The sequence below is a fragment of the Carassius auratus genome, unplaced genomic scaffold (genome assembly GCF_003368295.1).
Source record: "Carassius auratus strain Wakin unplaced genomic scaffold, ASM336829v1 scaf_tig00013781, whole genome shotgun sequence".
Taxonomy (NCBI): domain Eukaryota; kingdom Metazoa; phylum Chordata; class Actinopteri; order Cypriniformes; family Cyprinidae; genus Carassius; species Carassius auratus.
The window spans coordinates 21,847-37,082 of record NW_020524446.1 but is presented as its reverse complement, the minus strand read 5'-3'; the positions used below and the strand labels follow the sequence as shown (position 1 = coordinate 37,082).

General features: G+C 36.4%; 1 protein-coding gene across 1 annotated transcript in view; it reads left to right on the top strand.

Annotated features, from left to right (window-relative positions):
* The window catches only part of LOC113074179 (fibrinogen C domain-containing protein 1-like), a 50,324-nt gene extending 35,628 nt beyond the window's left edge, over positions 1–14,696 (top strand). Inside the window, exons 3-5 of the mRNA XM_026246934.1 lie at positions 549–1,028; positions 14,052–14,217; positions 14,509–14,696. Coding sequence (XP_026102719.1) covers positions 549–1,028; positions 14,052–14,217; positions 14,509–14,696 — 834 coding nt within the window. The remainder of the gene's footprint in view (positions 1–548; positions 1,029–14,051; positions 14,218–14,508) is intronic.
* The last annotated feature ends 540 nt before the right edge of the window (positions 14,697–15,236 follow it).

Genomic DNA, 15,236 nt, shown 5'->3' with positions numbered 1-15,236 from the left:
GTGAGTACTTCCAATATCAGTTTGCATTCACAACAATTTCTTATCAAAGGATTCCCCAATTCTGAAAGTCTTTTTTTGAGTTTCCTACTGGCTGAGGTTGCATTCATGTGCTATGAATGCTATCTTCCTGACTTCAATTATCTGGAGCAAGGGATGATGATTAGGTCTTAGGAAACTGAGCAAATACAATTTATTTTCCATCTTTTATAAACACCTTTATGAAAAGCCTGAATTGATGCGTTCAAGAGTCTTCAGGTATTACATAATAGCAGATTAAACTTTCAAGATGCATCTCCATGCATGTTTAATGCTCAACATGGATTTTTAGAAATTAGCATGCTGGGGAACCTACTTTTGAATCTGTGTTATCAGTGTATGTCAAGTTTAATCAGAGTGTATTACTTATGCATCAGCTTTACACATTTGTATTTAAGACTGAAATGAGAGAGAATTTTTCTTTTTTGTGCTGGTCATTTTAATGCTTCTTTTCAGACTTGTTTTTTTATTTCTGTATTCTAATGTATCTCGTTCTTTCTGTTTTTCTACAGAGGATGAGCTGTAGCTACCTCCTATGCACCATCCTGCTCTTTGTTGCTGTGTTACTGGCTGTCACAGTAACCGGGATCATCCTTCTGATGAACCATTACCAAGCGCCCGGTGGCCCCGACGGCCCCCCTCTCATCAGCACTAACCAGGATGAGGGTAATGCCCTGGTAACCATCGAGAGAGGCGACGGCTCCCGCATCAACATCTTCATTGACCCCAACTGTCCTGACTACAACAATAACTTCCTGCGTCTGGAAGGCGTGCAGACCTCATTGCTGCACTCGCTCACCGACCATGACACTGATCTGAAGTCAGTGAAAGGGCAAGACCGGGCTTTGCTTGTTAAACTGGCCGAGGAGGTGGCCAAGCTGTCCGCCCATGCCAGTCAGCTGAAGATGGAGTACAACGCGCTGAGACAAGGCCAGAGCAACATCGGACAGGAGCTCAGCACTCTGCAGACCGAACAGGGCCGGCTTATTCAGGTTAGTTTGGGAAATTTCGCTGTCCGCTCCAAGAGAGGACACAACAAACCGGGCTGAAATGAATCTGTCACTTGTAGTCATTGCATTATCCACAGAGCCAAATTCTAGTGTGCACCAATTCTGAATTTCTGGCGTGAAGAACTTAGAAAACAAGATTTTAAAAACAACAATGCTGGGAGGGTTCACAAAGAATGAATGGCGCCGTTGATAGCGCTGTTTAATTTGCATGCACTGTTTGTATTGTTTTAGCACTTGGTACACTAAATGGTTTATGCAAATGAGACAAGCGTGCAAATACGACCATCTTTCAGGCTGGTTCTGAATATAAGTTTGTTGGGTAATGCTGCACACTATGTGATCTGGCATACTGTACAGTATTGCCCAACTACTGCGGTGCAGGTGCCTGACTCGGCTAACTCACCTCACTCGGTCTGGATATGTGCCTGGTTATAATGGAACAGCTATTCTAAATTTGGTTTACCGTCTGCTTTCCTTGGCCAGTAATAGTGTGCACTGTAAAAAATAAGTGTAATTTTAACTGTCAAATTTTGTAAAAACGCTACGGAAAAAAACTGATAATAGGTTAACAGTAAGTTCCCGTACTATATACAGGGAAAAACTGTAAAAGATCTAACAAAGCATTTAATGTAAATTTACAGTAAAATTCTGTTAATTATACAGCTTTTAGAAGTAAAAAAGAACAAATCAATGTATAATTTACAGTCTAAATCTGTAAACTGATATTCCCAGAATTCCCTGCGTGACACTCCACGTTTGAAAGTATTTTGTTTAAATAATCATGTTTTTAAATAGTTCTTGTAATCAGTTATGTACATTTGAGCTTTATGTTACATCTTCTGTTGCTTAATGAAAGTTTTTTGCATTATTTAAGTATCACGTGTGTTACCATGATGGTGTTTTGTGTTTCCATAAATGTGCACCTTCTATATGTTAATATATACTTCTGCTTGTGGTGAAGCTACTTGTGATGAGCTTTGATACTTCATGTGGCTTTCTCTTATACAGTACCATCTTTATTATTATGGTGGTTGTCAGTATTTTCAAGTTACAAAACAGATTTAATTTTGTGTGTTGTTGAATTTACTGGTTTATATTCACATTTTCTTGTTTGTAAATTACAGCTTTATATTGTAAAATTAACAGTTTTTGACGTAAATGTGTTTACAGTTTTCTGTATTTTTACAAAATTATTCTGGCAACCACAGCTGCCAAAAAGTTTTTGTAAAAACAACAAGAAATTTTTTACAGTGTGGCGTTAATAGCACTAGGCACAAAGGTTTTGTAAATGCAGAGTATATTAAGCCTAATTTACATCGAAAACGACATGTTTTGTGGTGAAAAGAATAATTACGTCTTATTTTTGTTTTGTTTATTTTTTGGATCAAATTAGTGTATGGTTAATTGCTGTGTTGATGTTTAGTATTGTGGGTTGTTTCTTTTTCTTGTATAACTGCATACAGCGGTGCAAGCTAGTAGAGTTTGTTTCACCTAAGGAAGTTTTTATGTCAACTTTTTAAAAACAGAATAATTTTTCTACACTAGTTTGGTTCTGAAATATAAACGTTTAAACCGTGGTTGTAATTAAACAAGTTTTTATGACACATTTATTCAAATATACATTAAATAATGAAGACAACAGGTAAAAGTACAAATATGAATATGTGAAATAGTGGATATATTTAGTAAAATGCTCTACTCTAGAGTTATTTTTTTTCCTAGCTGACTAATGAATTTATGAAGATTCAATGACTTTCCTGAGATAAATGTGACAATAATGTGATGTTGCTTACTAGGTGTTTTACTGACATCTTTGCGCTCTTGAAAGATTGATTGAGCAATTACATGTGACATGATAGATTTCAGCAAGTTGTACTCTATTATTTCAACATACATTCTGATGTTCATTCACGTTTATTTTGCTGACATCCACATTATGTGCACAAAATACACTTGACACATTCAATCAGAGAAATGCAAAATTAAATGCCACTGTTCCGTTCATAATTCTGCTGAATTTTTAGCAGCTATTATTCCAGTCTTCAGTGTCACGTGATTCTTCAGAAAGCATTCTAATATGCTGATTTGGTGCTCAATTATTAATAATGTTCCTTATAATTATCCATGTTTAGAAACAGTTTTTAGTGCTTAATATTTTTATGGGAACCGTGATACAGGGTTGTGCACTATTCAAGTTCTCCACATTCTCAAAATAACCCAGCTCTGATATATATTATGCTTCTGTGTGGCATCTGATTCCGTGTGAACAGGCCTTGACATCTACTTGAAAATCACGTTTTGCATCTTGCTGAACTTTTTTCTTATAGCAGTTTCAAAATAATTGGGATCAAATTCCTACCACACTGCTTGCCTCTCCTTCACCTTTGTCATTGTTGTAAAAGCCTTCATCAGCGCCGTTTGGATCGTCAAGATGAAAGAGTGAAAGAAAATCACAAGCACCATTACTCACAATGTCCCCCAAGCTCCAACTTTATGACCTTTTATGAGTGTAACACTCACTGATTACAGCAGACGGAGAGATTATTTATCCTTGACAGTAATTTGAGGCTGAAATACTTCGGTTTCTCAAACATTCAAGAAATCTCCTAGTGTTTACAAGATACCATTTATCTCTTCCTCCAATATGTTGTTGGCATACTAAAGCTCTTTATGAGCTTTCCCATGTGATGAACAGCTCCGTCTTTATTTTACTCTCTTTCCTTTCCTTTTTTTTAATTGCAACTTGAGTGAAGTGACTTGCCCAGGAACTAGCGGGGGATCGAGCTCACACTACGCTGCCGTATGCCAACACCCTCACTAGGCATGCACCTCATTTTCACTGTGCATTTTAAGATGAGATGACAAAACGCACCAGAGCTCAGTGGTGTCAAACAGAGGAGGACTTTATTTGATGTGGTACACCACAAGAAATTCAAGCAGAGAATGTAGTAGTCGTCCACATGATGTCTATATATATATATATATATATTATAAAATATATATATATTAGTGGTGGGCCGTTATCGGCGTTAACGTGCTGTGTGCTGCGTCGGGCGATAAAAAAAATATTGCCGTTAATCTATTCTCAAAGTTGGGTTGGGAGCTGGGTCTATACTTAGCAAGCTATGATGACTTTCACCTTGATATTTTATATAACCCACTGGCTTAGGCCAGCCTAAAAAGATGCTCAGGACAGTTGATGGGCCACTGCTGCGCATCGTCACAAAAGCTTATCTTTTTCACATGTTTAAGCCTTACTGCTTGTCGATTTAAACATTAAAGCATCCAAACACAAGGCGCGGAAAAGCTGAACAGATTAGCTAGTTACTCGCGCGCTGTGTTCGGTGCGCACGAGAGAGAGAGCCGCGTATCACGGACAGCGACACTGAACCGAGCTCTCTTCTGCGAAGTTCTCCTCAAAGTCCCTCCTGCACCTGAACGAACAAATACAAATCACCGTTTGAACAAACAAAAAGATGTGAAAGAGCCCAATTCAGTACTCGCGGTGTTCTGGTGTTCAGGGCTCACGCAGAGGAAGAGAATTTGCTTATTTTTGCTCTTGTGCTTTCAAATACATACAAAATATGTAAAAATATCCACCTTGGAAATTATGTTTGAAAAAACTGTCAGTTATTTCTTAAGTGAAAGTAAACAGTTGAGGGAAAAAATGGGATGTGGATTTTATTGGATGCGTTCATCATCTCTTAAAGTGACCGCGCCTAATTTAACTATTAGCTGCTGTAATGTTAATCCAAGAAAATGAAAATGAAAATCACTCACTGCTCTTGACTGAATTACTTTGTAGTTTTAACAGTCAAACCAAAAATTATTCAGACACCAGATATAATTTTTGATATATATAGCAAAACTGTAATAATCTAGATTAATTTCAAGATCACAGTGAGATTAATCTAGATCAGTGATCCTCAAATCTGGCTCGCGAGATCCACTTTCCTGTGAAGTTTAGCTCTAACCCTAATCAAACACGCATGAGTTTGCTAATCAGTGTCTTCAGGATCGTTAGAAAATCACAGGCAGGTGTGTTTAATTGGAGTCGGAGCTAAACTCTGCAGGAAACTGGATCTCGCGAGCCAGATTTGAGGATCACTGATCTAGATTAAAAAATGTATTCTATGCCCACCTCTAATATATATATATATATATATATATATATATATATATATATATATATATATATATATATTAGGATTTATAATACTACTTAAAATGCAACTAAGACCTACATTACTGTTTCTGTAATCCTGCAGTAATTGAGCAAGTGGCATTTGAAGCTTGAAAACAAAAATGCATATAAAATATATATTACATACAGTTGTCTGTGTATATATTTGAATATGCTGTTTTGAGATTTGAATGTGCTGCTTTTTATTGTAAAACTTTTACAGATCACAGGTGTTATATATTTCAACAAAAATATAATTTATTTTCATCAAATATTCTATTTCTATGTTTTCCAGTACCTTCATAGTAATAGTTTTTTAAACACCTTTTTGTAGGGATGTCTTGATAATCTACTACAAGTCTGATAAGTCAAATTATGTTATGATTGTCAGTATTTTTTCTAATATATATCAAAGTACCGTAGGTGTCCTGTGTGTCTGATATGTGATAGCATCATTTCAGACCTGGCTCTGGAGAGCGGGAGACAGAATGAGAGACAGATGGGATCTGTGGCTACATTCAGATCAGCAGTTTATGAATTCAGACAGTAAACTAGGGCCATGCTTTCATTAGATTCCCTCGGCCAGACAATAAAAAACACATTCCCATCAATAGGGATGATTGGGTTGAGAAAAGGGGGTTGTATTGCTTAGCCTTGTGGAGTTTAGACTATACAGCCTGGTAATATCATGGGAACTTTTTATTATTTATCACAGACTCAGAGATAACTGGATGGATGGATTTCTCAGCCCAAGGGATACACTTGTCGTGGTTAGGTTGATGGGAGCTATAAACCGGTTTGCACACTCTCTCCTTGAAAACCTCAGGATAAATCTGAAAGCAAATATGAGGCCGTTGAGCGGAATTACAAGAATACCAAATGAAAGTTCTGAAGGGTAATTTCACAACTTAATGGCAGGTATACCATGATATCCTGAGCTCATATGATTAGATCTGCCTATAACCTGTTTACTTTCTACAGATGAAATGAAATGTAATATCTGCCCAGTGCTTGCTAGAAAATAGTGGATTCGATCATTTTATGTAAATTAAGCTAAATTAAATCACAATAGGCATCATGTATTTTTAAAGGTACAGTAATTGTTCATGTACAGAGACAGCTGTATGTAACCGACTGGTCAAACACTGTAGGGACACCAGCTTTTTCTGTTTCAGTGTTTTGATATTTCTTTGAATCTGTTTTTAATATATTTTAAAATGTAGTTTATTCCGGTATATACTTTAGTATGTACTAAAGTATATAAATTATGTTCTTAATGATCAAATATAAATTTACTGCAAAATATTCAGATATATAAAACTTCAGTAAAAAAAAAAAAAACTTAATTATTAATATTTTAAGCTGCAGTAGGTAACTTTTGTAAAAATTTATTTTTTACATATTTGTTAAACCTGTCATTATGTCCTGACAGTAGAATATGAGACAGATAATCTGTGAAAAAATCAAGCTCCTCTGGCTCCTCCCAGTGGTCCTATTGCCATTTGCAGAAATGCAGCGCTCCCGTTAAAAAACAACCAATCAGAGCTGTGGTCCGTAACTTTGTTTGTGTTCAAAATGTAGAAAAATGTATATAATAAGCGAGTACACCATGAATCCATTTTCCAAACCGTGTTTTTAACCGTGTCCTGAATCACTAGGGTGCACCTATAATAAGTGTTTATATTCAGACTATTTTAGATTGCTTCGGGGATACAGCGGCGACGTAACCCAGTACCTTTGTGATTCTTCATAGACATAAACAGAGAGAAGTAGTCCCGGCTACGATGTTCTTCTGCAAGACGCAAGCAGTTCTGTTTATTAACCGCTAGAGCGTCAAAAGTTACCTACCGCAGCTTAAATTAATACTTCTATTCAACAAGAATGTGTTACATTTATCAAAAGGGACAGTAAAGGCATCTAATTTTAATTTTTATATTTCTATTTAAACTAAATGAAGTTCTACTGAATGTCCCTTTCATCAAATAATACTGAAAAAAAAAAATATATATATATTATGGTTTCCACAAAAATATTAAAGGGGGGGGGGGGGTGAAATGCTCATTTTCACTCAATATCCTGTTAATCTTGAGTACATATAGAGTAGTACTGCATCCTTCATAAATCCAAAAAGTCTTTAGTTTTATTATATTCGTTTATATATTCGTATATATACATTTGGGGGAAGTTTGCGCCTCACTATTCCACTTTAACAGCCTCTTAACACCCATGTTCAGTGTGTCAGGAAACCATAGTTTTGTAAATAGCAGGTACCCTCTGAAAATCTTTTTTTAAACCAATTTGGTTAGCAGGAGAGCACATTAGTCCTGCTACAGGACCTTATTAAAACTTGTTTGTTAATTATAAGTGTAGACTCATTAGAGTGGTTGCCAGGGGAAATTGCTCTGTGAAGAGAGATGCTTGCAGCCTTTCTTTCTTTACAATAAACTTTTGGAAAAGAGACCACTTTCTTTTGCCCTTTGCTTTGGAAGGTGGGTGGAGGAAGGAAATGTTGACTCATCTGTCAGCCAGATTTTAAAATTAATACATGCTGACACTTTTCTCCTGGCAAAATCACATCTGTCGTCTGCTGCAAAACGCTAGGATGTTGTCTCGAATGAAAAATTAGTTTCGATGTAACTTGCTTTTGTGATTGTTGTTATGCCTGGACAATGACATTGTTGTAAATTATTTGATCATTTAATTATACTTTCACTCTCTCTTAAAAGAACCTTAAAATCTCTGAAAAATAAACACTGAATGGATAGTGTTATTTAAAACCTGAGATGCAAAAGATTATCATCATTTAAAAAAAGAAATCATTAATTTTACATAATAATTGTAGTATTTATAATTAAAGAGCACCCAGAAAATAACATTCTGTCATAAAAAAGAATAAAATAAATAAATGAATAAAATAATAGTAATAATAATATTTATTTATTATTTTATTTATTTTTTGGAAGGCAGACTTTTCTTTTCTGTGTGACCTTTAATTATAAATATTACAATTTCTAATTATAATTTGAATTAAAGTATCAAAGTATTTGAACACTGAACTCAAAATGTCAAAACTTAAAAATGTTTTGCTTTAGAATACAAAATAATAAACCAGGTTGCATTTATTTTTAAAGAAATATAACCCAAAAACACTTTTTAACCAAGATATTTAATAAAACAAGGTTTGTTAGCTTTAAAATGGTAAATGTATCAATTTGTTTCTAATGCAATGACATTCAAACATTTTAAGTGAGACTTACATGTTAAAAATGTGCAATTACTTTTTAGTGCAATTTCTTATTATAATTTATTGGTAAATGTTGACGTTGACATTAAATAACTTAACAGTGCCATTATCTGAAAGATATTATTGTAGAGAATTGAAAAATGAATGCACAGTCTATAGGAAATGTTCAGTTCACATGACTGCAGAATCCTATGTTTTCAGTCATTTGCATACTAAGATTTTTAAGTTTTGATGTGTCAGCAAGCAGCACAGTTTTTCCCTTTGGTCTCCTCCTGTTCGATTGTGCTTATTAATCTTTCGCCTTTGATCTATCATCAGTCATTTCCAAAGCTAAGAGCTGTGTTCCAAACTTGGATGCATACTCTGTTGGCGAGATTATTGATCATACAGAGTCTAGCAGAGGAAGCGTGTTCGAATATGTCAGTGATTAATGAAAGCCCTTCAAACAGGAAGCAAATTTCTTTTAAATAATGTTTATGCCATTGATGTCCTGGTCCAGCATGGAGATGACAAATGGGCCAGACAGCGCTTATTTTAAACAGGGCTATCTGTGTCTCTTTATCTGCTAAAATGCTTTGGCACGAGACTCTTAACCTTAGTTAATTTCCCCTTCATTATCTCTTATCACAGTTTAAGAGCAATGAACATATACAGACCTCGGGTAGAAGTGCAGTCATTGGGCACTTATATAGCCGGTACCATGCTGTGACATTGGCTGTGTTCATAACAGCTAACTGCCTTCCTGCTCTTGCTATTTCTGTAGTATACGGTACAGGTACGTACTTTATTCTGTGCACAGTATTTTTCTGTTCGCATAAAATAACTGCATGACCTGCTGCATTTGCCTTATAAACCAGAGTTTGCTGAATATGTGTTGAATATGACATCCCACAATGCAGTGCGCTTGATGAGATGCTAGCAGATGCAATGTGATGATGAGGTCATATGGTGATAATGTTGTTTACATGCATATAATTTTTTTGATTAAAATTTAATGGAATCTTCTAGCATAAATATAATCAGCACAATCTAAATATATTAAAAACATGCATGCTCATTTCCTCCTTTTTTTCCCGGAAATACTTAAGATGCACTTTTTGCAGTTTATTTTGCTTTCATTTTGAGCAGAACTTTAGCTAACGCATTAATTCTCATTCATGTTTTTAACATTAGTACAAGAGCAGGATGATCTTTCTTTTAACATATGAAATGTTTGAATGTCCTCCGCATTCCAAAAATGTGTTTCTTCAATAACTTGACTTTTTAACTATCTGTATCTAAAATCTCTTCCAATTATCTTTGTTTGGGCATGCACAGATACAATTAATGTACTGTTACTGTGATTATTCAAAATAATAATACATAAATTATTATTATTATTATTTATATATTATTATTTTGAATAAAGTTCCCGAACATTCCCAACATTTTCTGAAAGCAAATTTCTGGAAAGTTTGCAAACCTATTTACAGTACAGTACAGATTTGAGCAAATTCTGATTAATTTCAGGATATTCTGGTGCATGTACACAGTCTCAGAAACATTTATCATGGAATAATGCCTGTTGTTTTTGTTTCAAATGCTTTTTTTAAAACACATATATGCAGTATAAAATACATTCTGTACAGTACAGCATTCAAGAAGTTGTAGGGTTCATTTCCAAACACAGCTATTGAAATTGATAGTTCAAGGTGAGTTTTGAAGTCCGGGATCTTTTAATTGCTAGTTTCCTGCTGTGTGCTTTAATGAAAGTGAGGCAATGTTTGGAGTAGAAGTGGTGACTGAGGTATTGCGTCCCGTCGAGTGAATGCCAAGAAGTTCAAGACACTGGACAAACAGGTTAGTTAGAGGTAAGAGCATGGAGTGCATTGTAATTTGAGGGACATACATTTTTTATCATACACATAAGTTTTTTTTTATTTTTTTTTTTATGCTGAGCTGGCCACGTAATGATTGTTGCTATGGCAGCATGTTGAAGCAAACGAGTTGTCGAGAGCTGCGAGTGATAATGTCCCAACCATCCACACTGTGCGTCAGCCGTTATCAACTTCAAGCGAGTTCACGCACACACCAACTCAAACTTAGCTTGCAGTGTTGTCACAGCGACATATGTGCACATGCAGACTTGATAACGACACACTCTCAAAGAACTTGAAGCGCCTTCTCACCCCAAAGGAGAGCTTTACACTTTCATGTGTCATAGGGCTAATTTTTGCTAATCGCCTACTGAGCTTCCTACATACTCAAGTGCCACGTTGATTCATGATGTTGGATGATTGAGACACAAAGACCTGTCCTTGGAGAAAGGCAGACAGTTTTCCTCACTCAGAATCAAGGTATTTTTTATTTTTTTTCTTCATCGAGGTGACCTCAGCAGCTTTGCTGATGCAGGCAGTAAAGAGAGCTGTCTGGGAAACTCAAACCGAGTGGTTTCCAGACCCACTGGCCTTGAGCCCGCAAAACTGAAGCGCTATCAGTGAAGTGCAGCATAGTGCACCTGTTACTTTAATGCAGTACCGGGGACCACATGCTGATACAGAGACTCCATTGTTGTTATTGTTTAAGCCAGCTTTTTAGAAAAGGCCAGAGTCAACCAAAGAACTGTCATAGTGGCACAGAAATGCTGAAAAAATCATGTTCAAACAGGGTATGATGCAACAAAATTTCAGCAGCAAGCAATTTTTCAAAATTTATAATAATAAAAAATGTTTATTGAGCAGCAGATTTCTGAAAGATCATGTGACACTGAAGCCTGGAGTAATGGCTGCTGAATAAATGTACATTTGCAATAAATCACATTTAAATAATAATTACAAAATATACTCAAATGGAAAACAGATTTTTAAAATTGAACAAATATTTCATAATATTGCAATTTTTACTGTATTTTTGATCAAATAAATGCAGCCTTGGTGAGCATAAGAGTCTTATAAAGAATATTATACTATTTTGGGATCCTGGTTTAATGTTGTAAGTATAAAAGTATAATATAATATATATGGTTTTTTTGTTTTTTTTTGTTTTTTGTTTTAATATATATATACATAATAGTTGTAGTAATAATAATGATAATGATTTATATTTCATAATAGTTTTAACTGGGGGTGGGCATAGATTTTTTTTTAAAATCTAGATTAATCTCACTGTAATATTGAAATTAATCTCGATTAAAATGGCTCATTTGAATTCTGCCTAAGGCATTCAGAATATGTGTGCTACCCAAATAAAATAATGACTAAAAGTAAGTCTTTGAGAACAGGTTTCTCAAGACAGGTGGTGCATTAGACCAGGGGCTCATCTCCTGTTTCAAAAATGCATCACAAGGTGCTTTCTCAAGTGCTTGAGAAAGCTGTAAACTAATTCCACATTGCACAAGTTGCAAACAACCTTATGCCTGTTTCACACATACTCCGTCTGCAGTGTGTATGTATTTTTGTATGCCCCATGTTAACGGATTCCAGTGTTCATCCATTTGCGGTCCGTCAGTGCGTTCCAGGAGCGGTGCGTCTGCAGCAGTGCAGCGATCGTTCACGTAACAAGTAGTGGACTGCAAACGCGTCCTGTGTGAAAGCACATCGAGTCCATGCTTCTTCTGCACCACATACGTAACGCACACGGACTGCATACGCACTGCAGACGGTATGTGTGAAACAGGCGTGCATCTTGTTGAGGTTTCCATTGGGAAGCTTCTTAAAAAAAAAATTCCCTGAAGCATACCCGGCGGGATCTTAGCTGCATCCATGTTAGCACGTCACGTTTGATGAGGTAATTTCACAGTAGGCATACACACAGGTTTGAAGACTCGTTTTTGCCCCCTACAGAGCAATTCGGCTATGTATACATCCACGCTAAAATATCAAGGTGAAAGTCATCATTGCTTGCATAGTATAGACCCAGCTCCCAACCCAACTTTAAGAATAGATTAATGGCAATATTTTTTTATCGCACGATAGGGGTCTCACGTTAACGCAGCACATTAACGCCGATAACGGCCCACCACTAGTTTTAACCAATAAATATGATAATATATAGTATTAGAATTTTATTAGAATTGTTTAAAAAAAAAATCAATATTTGAAAATAGTATTTTGGTAACATGTTTTAATGTTGGAAATATTTGAATTAATATGAGTGATTTTAATTTGAATTTAAAAAGTATTAAAACCTTAAACTATAAATACAATAAATTATAGCAATACTAAAATGATTATATCCATATTTCTGTTCAATAAATTATAATACAAATATACTTCTTTAAACATCAACATATACAGTATTTAGTTTGTGTGTGTGTGTGTAAGTGTTTGTGTGTGTGTGGGGGGAGGGGGGGTGGTATCTACAAAAACCTGTGAATCAAAATATGTGTTTTACTTTGCACTATAGCTCAAACATTTTTGTACTCTAAAGGTTTTTTCAGGCTGATTTAAAGGTCCCGTTTTACGTGCTTTTTTGAAGCTTTGATTGTGTTAACAATGTAGAATATAACGTGTTCATGTTTCGCGTATCAAAAAACACAGTATTTTTCACACAATTCACCTATCTGTATACCGCTGTTTTCACTGTCACAAAAATGGCTGATGACTTCCTTGTTCTATGAAGCCTCTCCTTCAGAAATACGTAACGGGTTCTGATTGGGCCAGCGGTTCCTGTGTAGTGATTCGACTGCAGCTTAGAGCAGGCTGCCCTCCTGGTAACGTGATTGGGCTAGAACGAACGTGCTGGAGATGTATATATAGTCACAGGAGCGTTTTTACTGACGAGATGCGCATGAAAACCGCATTCGTTTTTTTGCACAGCCCTAACATCTAGTTAACAAAGCTAAACAGCGTTGCCCTTTGTGTAATAAGTTACAGAAACTGTTAAACGCACCAACTTAAATAATAAAATACACTTACCGGTTGTGGTCCATAAACAATGCCTTCTCCAGATAAAGAGGGAACTGCTCCATCTTTCAAGAATAATCTTTGTGCGAATCCGGCATTAAACTGATTGAGATTGAGAAAGTTGTCCTCAGCAAAATGAGCTGCACATAGTTTTACATGTGCATTATAATTTTCGGGAACTGAGTTAAACATAAATTGTAACCATTCATCTCAAAGTACAGCGTCCCTGGGAAGCCCAAACAAAGATGATTGGACTCAGAGATGAAAAAAAACTGCGTTTCAACAACATGACGACAAACACAAACAGCTCTTCCTTCTTCTCCGTCGGAGCGCAACAAGGTCACGCCCCCTGTTTGTGAATTCATGTGGGCGGTGGTTAGTCAAAAAAACTGTTTTAGTGACGTAATTACTGCAGGAACTAGAGGGCTGTAGTCCAAACGGGTCGTTTTTTGTAGGCGAATTCTGTTAAATCAAATATCTCGCTTGGCATTGAACTTTGAGCTTTAGAATTTTACAGATATTATTTATACTCTAACAACAACATTACACACTAACTAAAGTTTAAAACATAGGATCACGAAGAAGGGGACCTTTAAACAAACAAGTATGTGACTCTTAAGAGCTTCAGTGAAAGAAATGGATCATATGTGTCATCCTCTGTCCTTTAAACTTTCCTCTGCTTTCTCTCTCTCCAGCTGCTGTCAGAGAGCCAGATCAACATGGTGAAAGTGGTGAACTCTGTGAGTGACGCGCTTAGCTCCATGCAGAAGGAGACCGGAAACATCAAGAGCCGTCTCAAGGCAGATCTGCAGAGGGCTCCGGTACACAGCGTCCGGCCCAAGGGCTGCGCCGGTGGAGAAGGTAAAAATAAATAAAAAAACCTTCTCATTAGTCACATATTCTCAAGTCTCCAGCCAGCCCTAATGAGCCCTAGAATGGTTTCATACCTATTCCCTCCTAATCTTTCTCGCAGTGTGAAAGCGACATGCCACTGCTTAGACAGCTGGCTTGAGATGACAGATTTGAGGTCTGAAGCTTTCTTGTCTCACGCCGTACCTCGAAAGGGTTTCTCAAAAAATGTAAAAACAGATGCAGTTATGGTTTGGCATGGAATGTAGATTGATGATGCTGGCATGTTGTATCTTCTGGCAGGTTCCAGACCCAGGGATTGCAGTGACATCTATGCCAGCGGGCAAAGAGAGGATGGTATCTACTCTGTGTTCCCCACACATTACCCAGAAGGCTTCCAGGTTTTCTGTGACATGACTACTGATGGGGGTGGATGGACGGTGAGTCGCACACTTTCCAGCATTATACATTACGACGATAGCTCGGAGTGATATTCGGACATTGTTTCCGGCCACCTCTGAACTGTTTTTTTTTCTACAAATATAGCTGAATTGACTGAACAGCCGTAGGAATAAAAATCACTAGTAATGAGTCACTCTATTAGACATTGACTTGTTAAGTGCATAATCCCACGCATTAGTAAGCAGGTCACAGATACAAACAATGAATGCATTTGCATGCACAAACACACTTCAAACTGATGTTTCACAAGTGTACAGTTCATTACAGCAGCTGCATACAGAATAGACAGAGCAAACGATCTTTTCCGAGAGCATTATCTTAACATTCGATGCACGCAGGAATGTTTTAATTTCCTGGTCTTTTGAATAAAAATAAAGATGAGACATAGGGAAGGCAATGTAAATCATGAAATGATAGCAGTGTGTCAACCGGTAAAGATTCTGCTGTGCCACTTATGCTGAGCTATATGCATTTAAAAGAGTCAGACGAGTAGAAAACTATAGAGGACTCTAAAATATGTCACAGACAGGTGCTTCCAGCTTTTTGCATTTTAGTTATGGTGACTTACT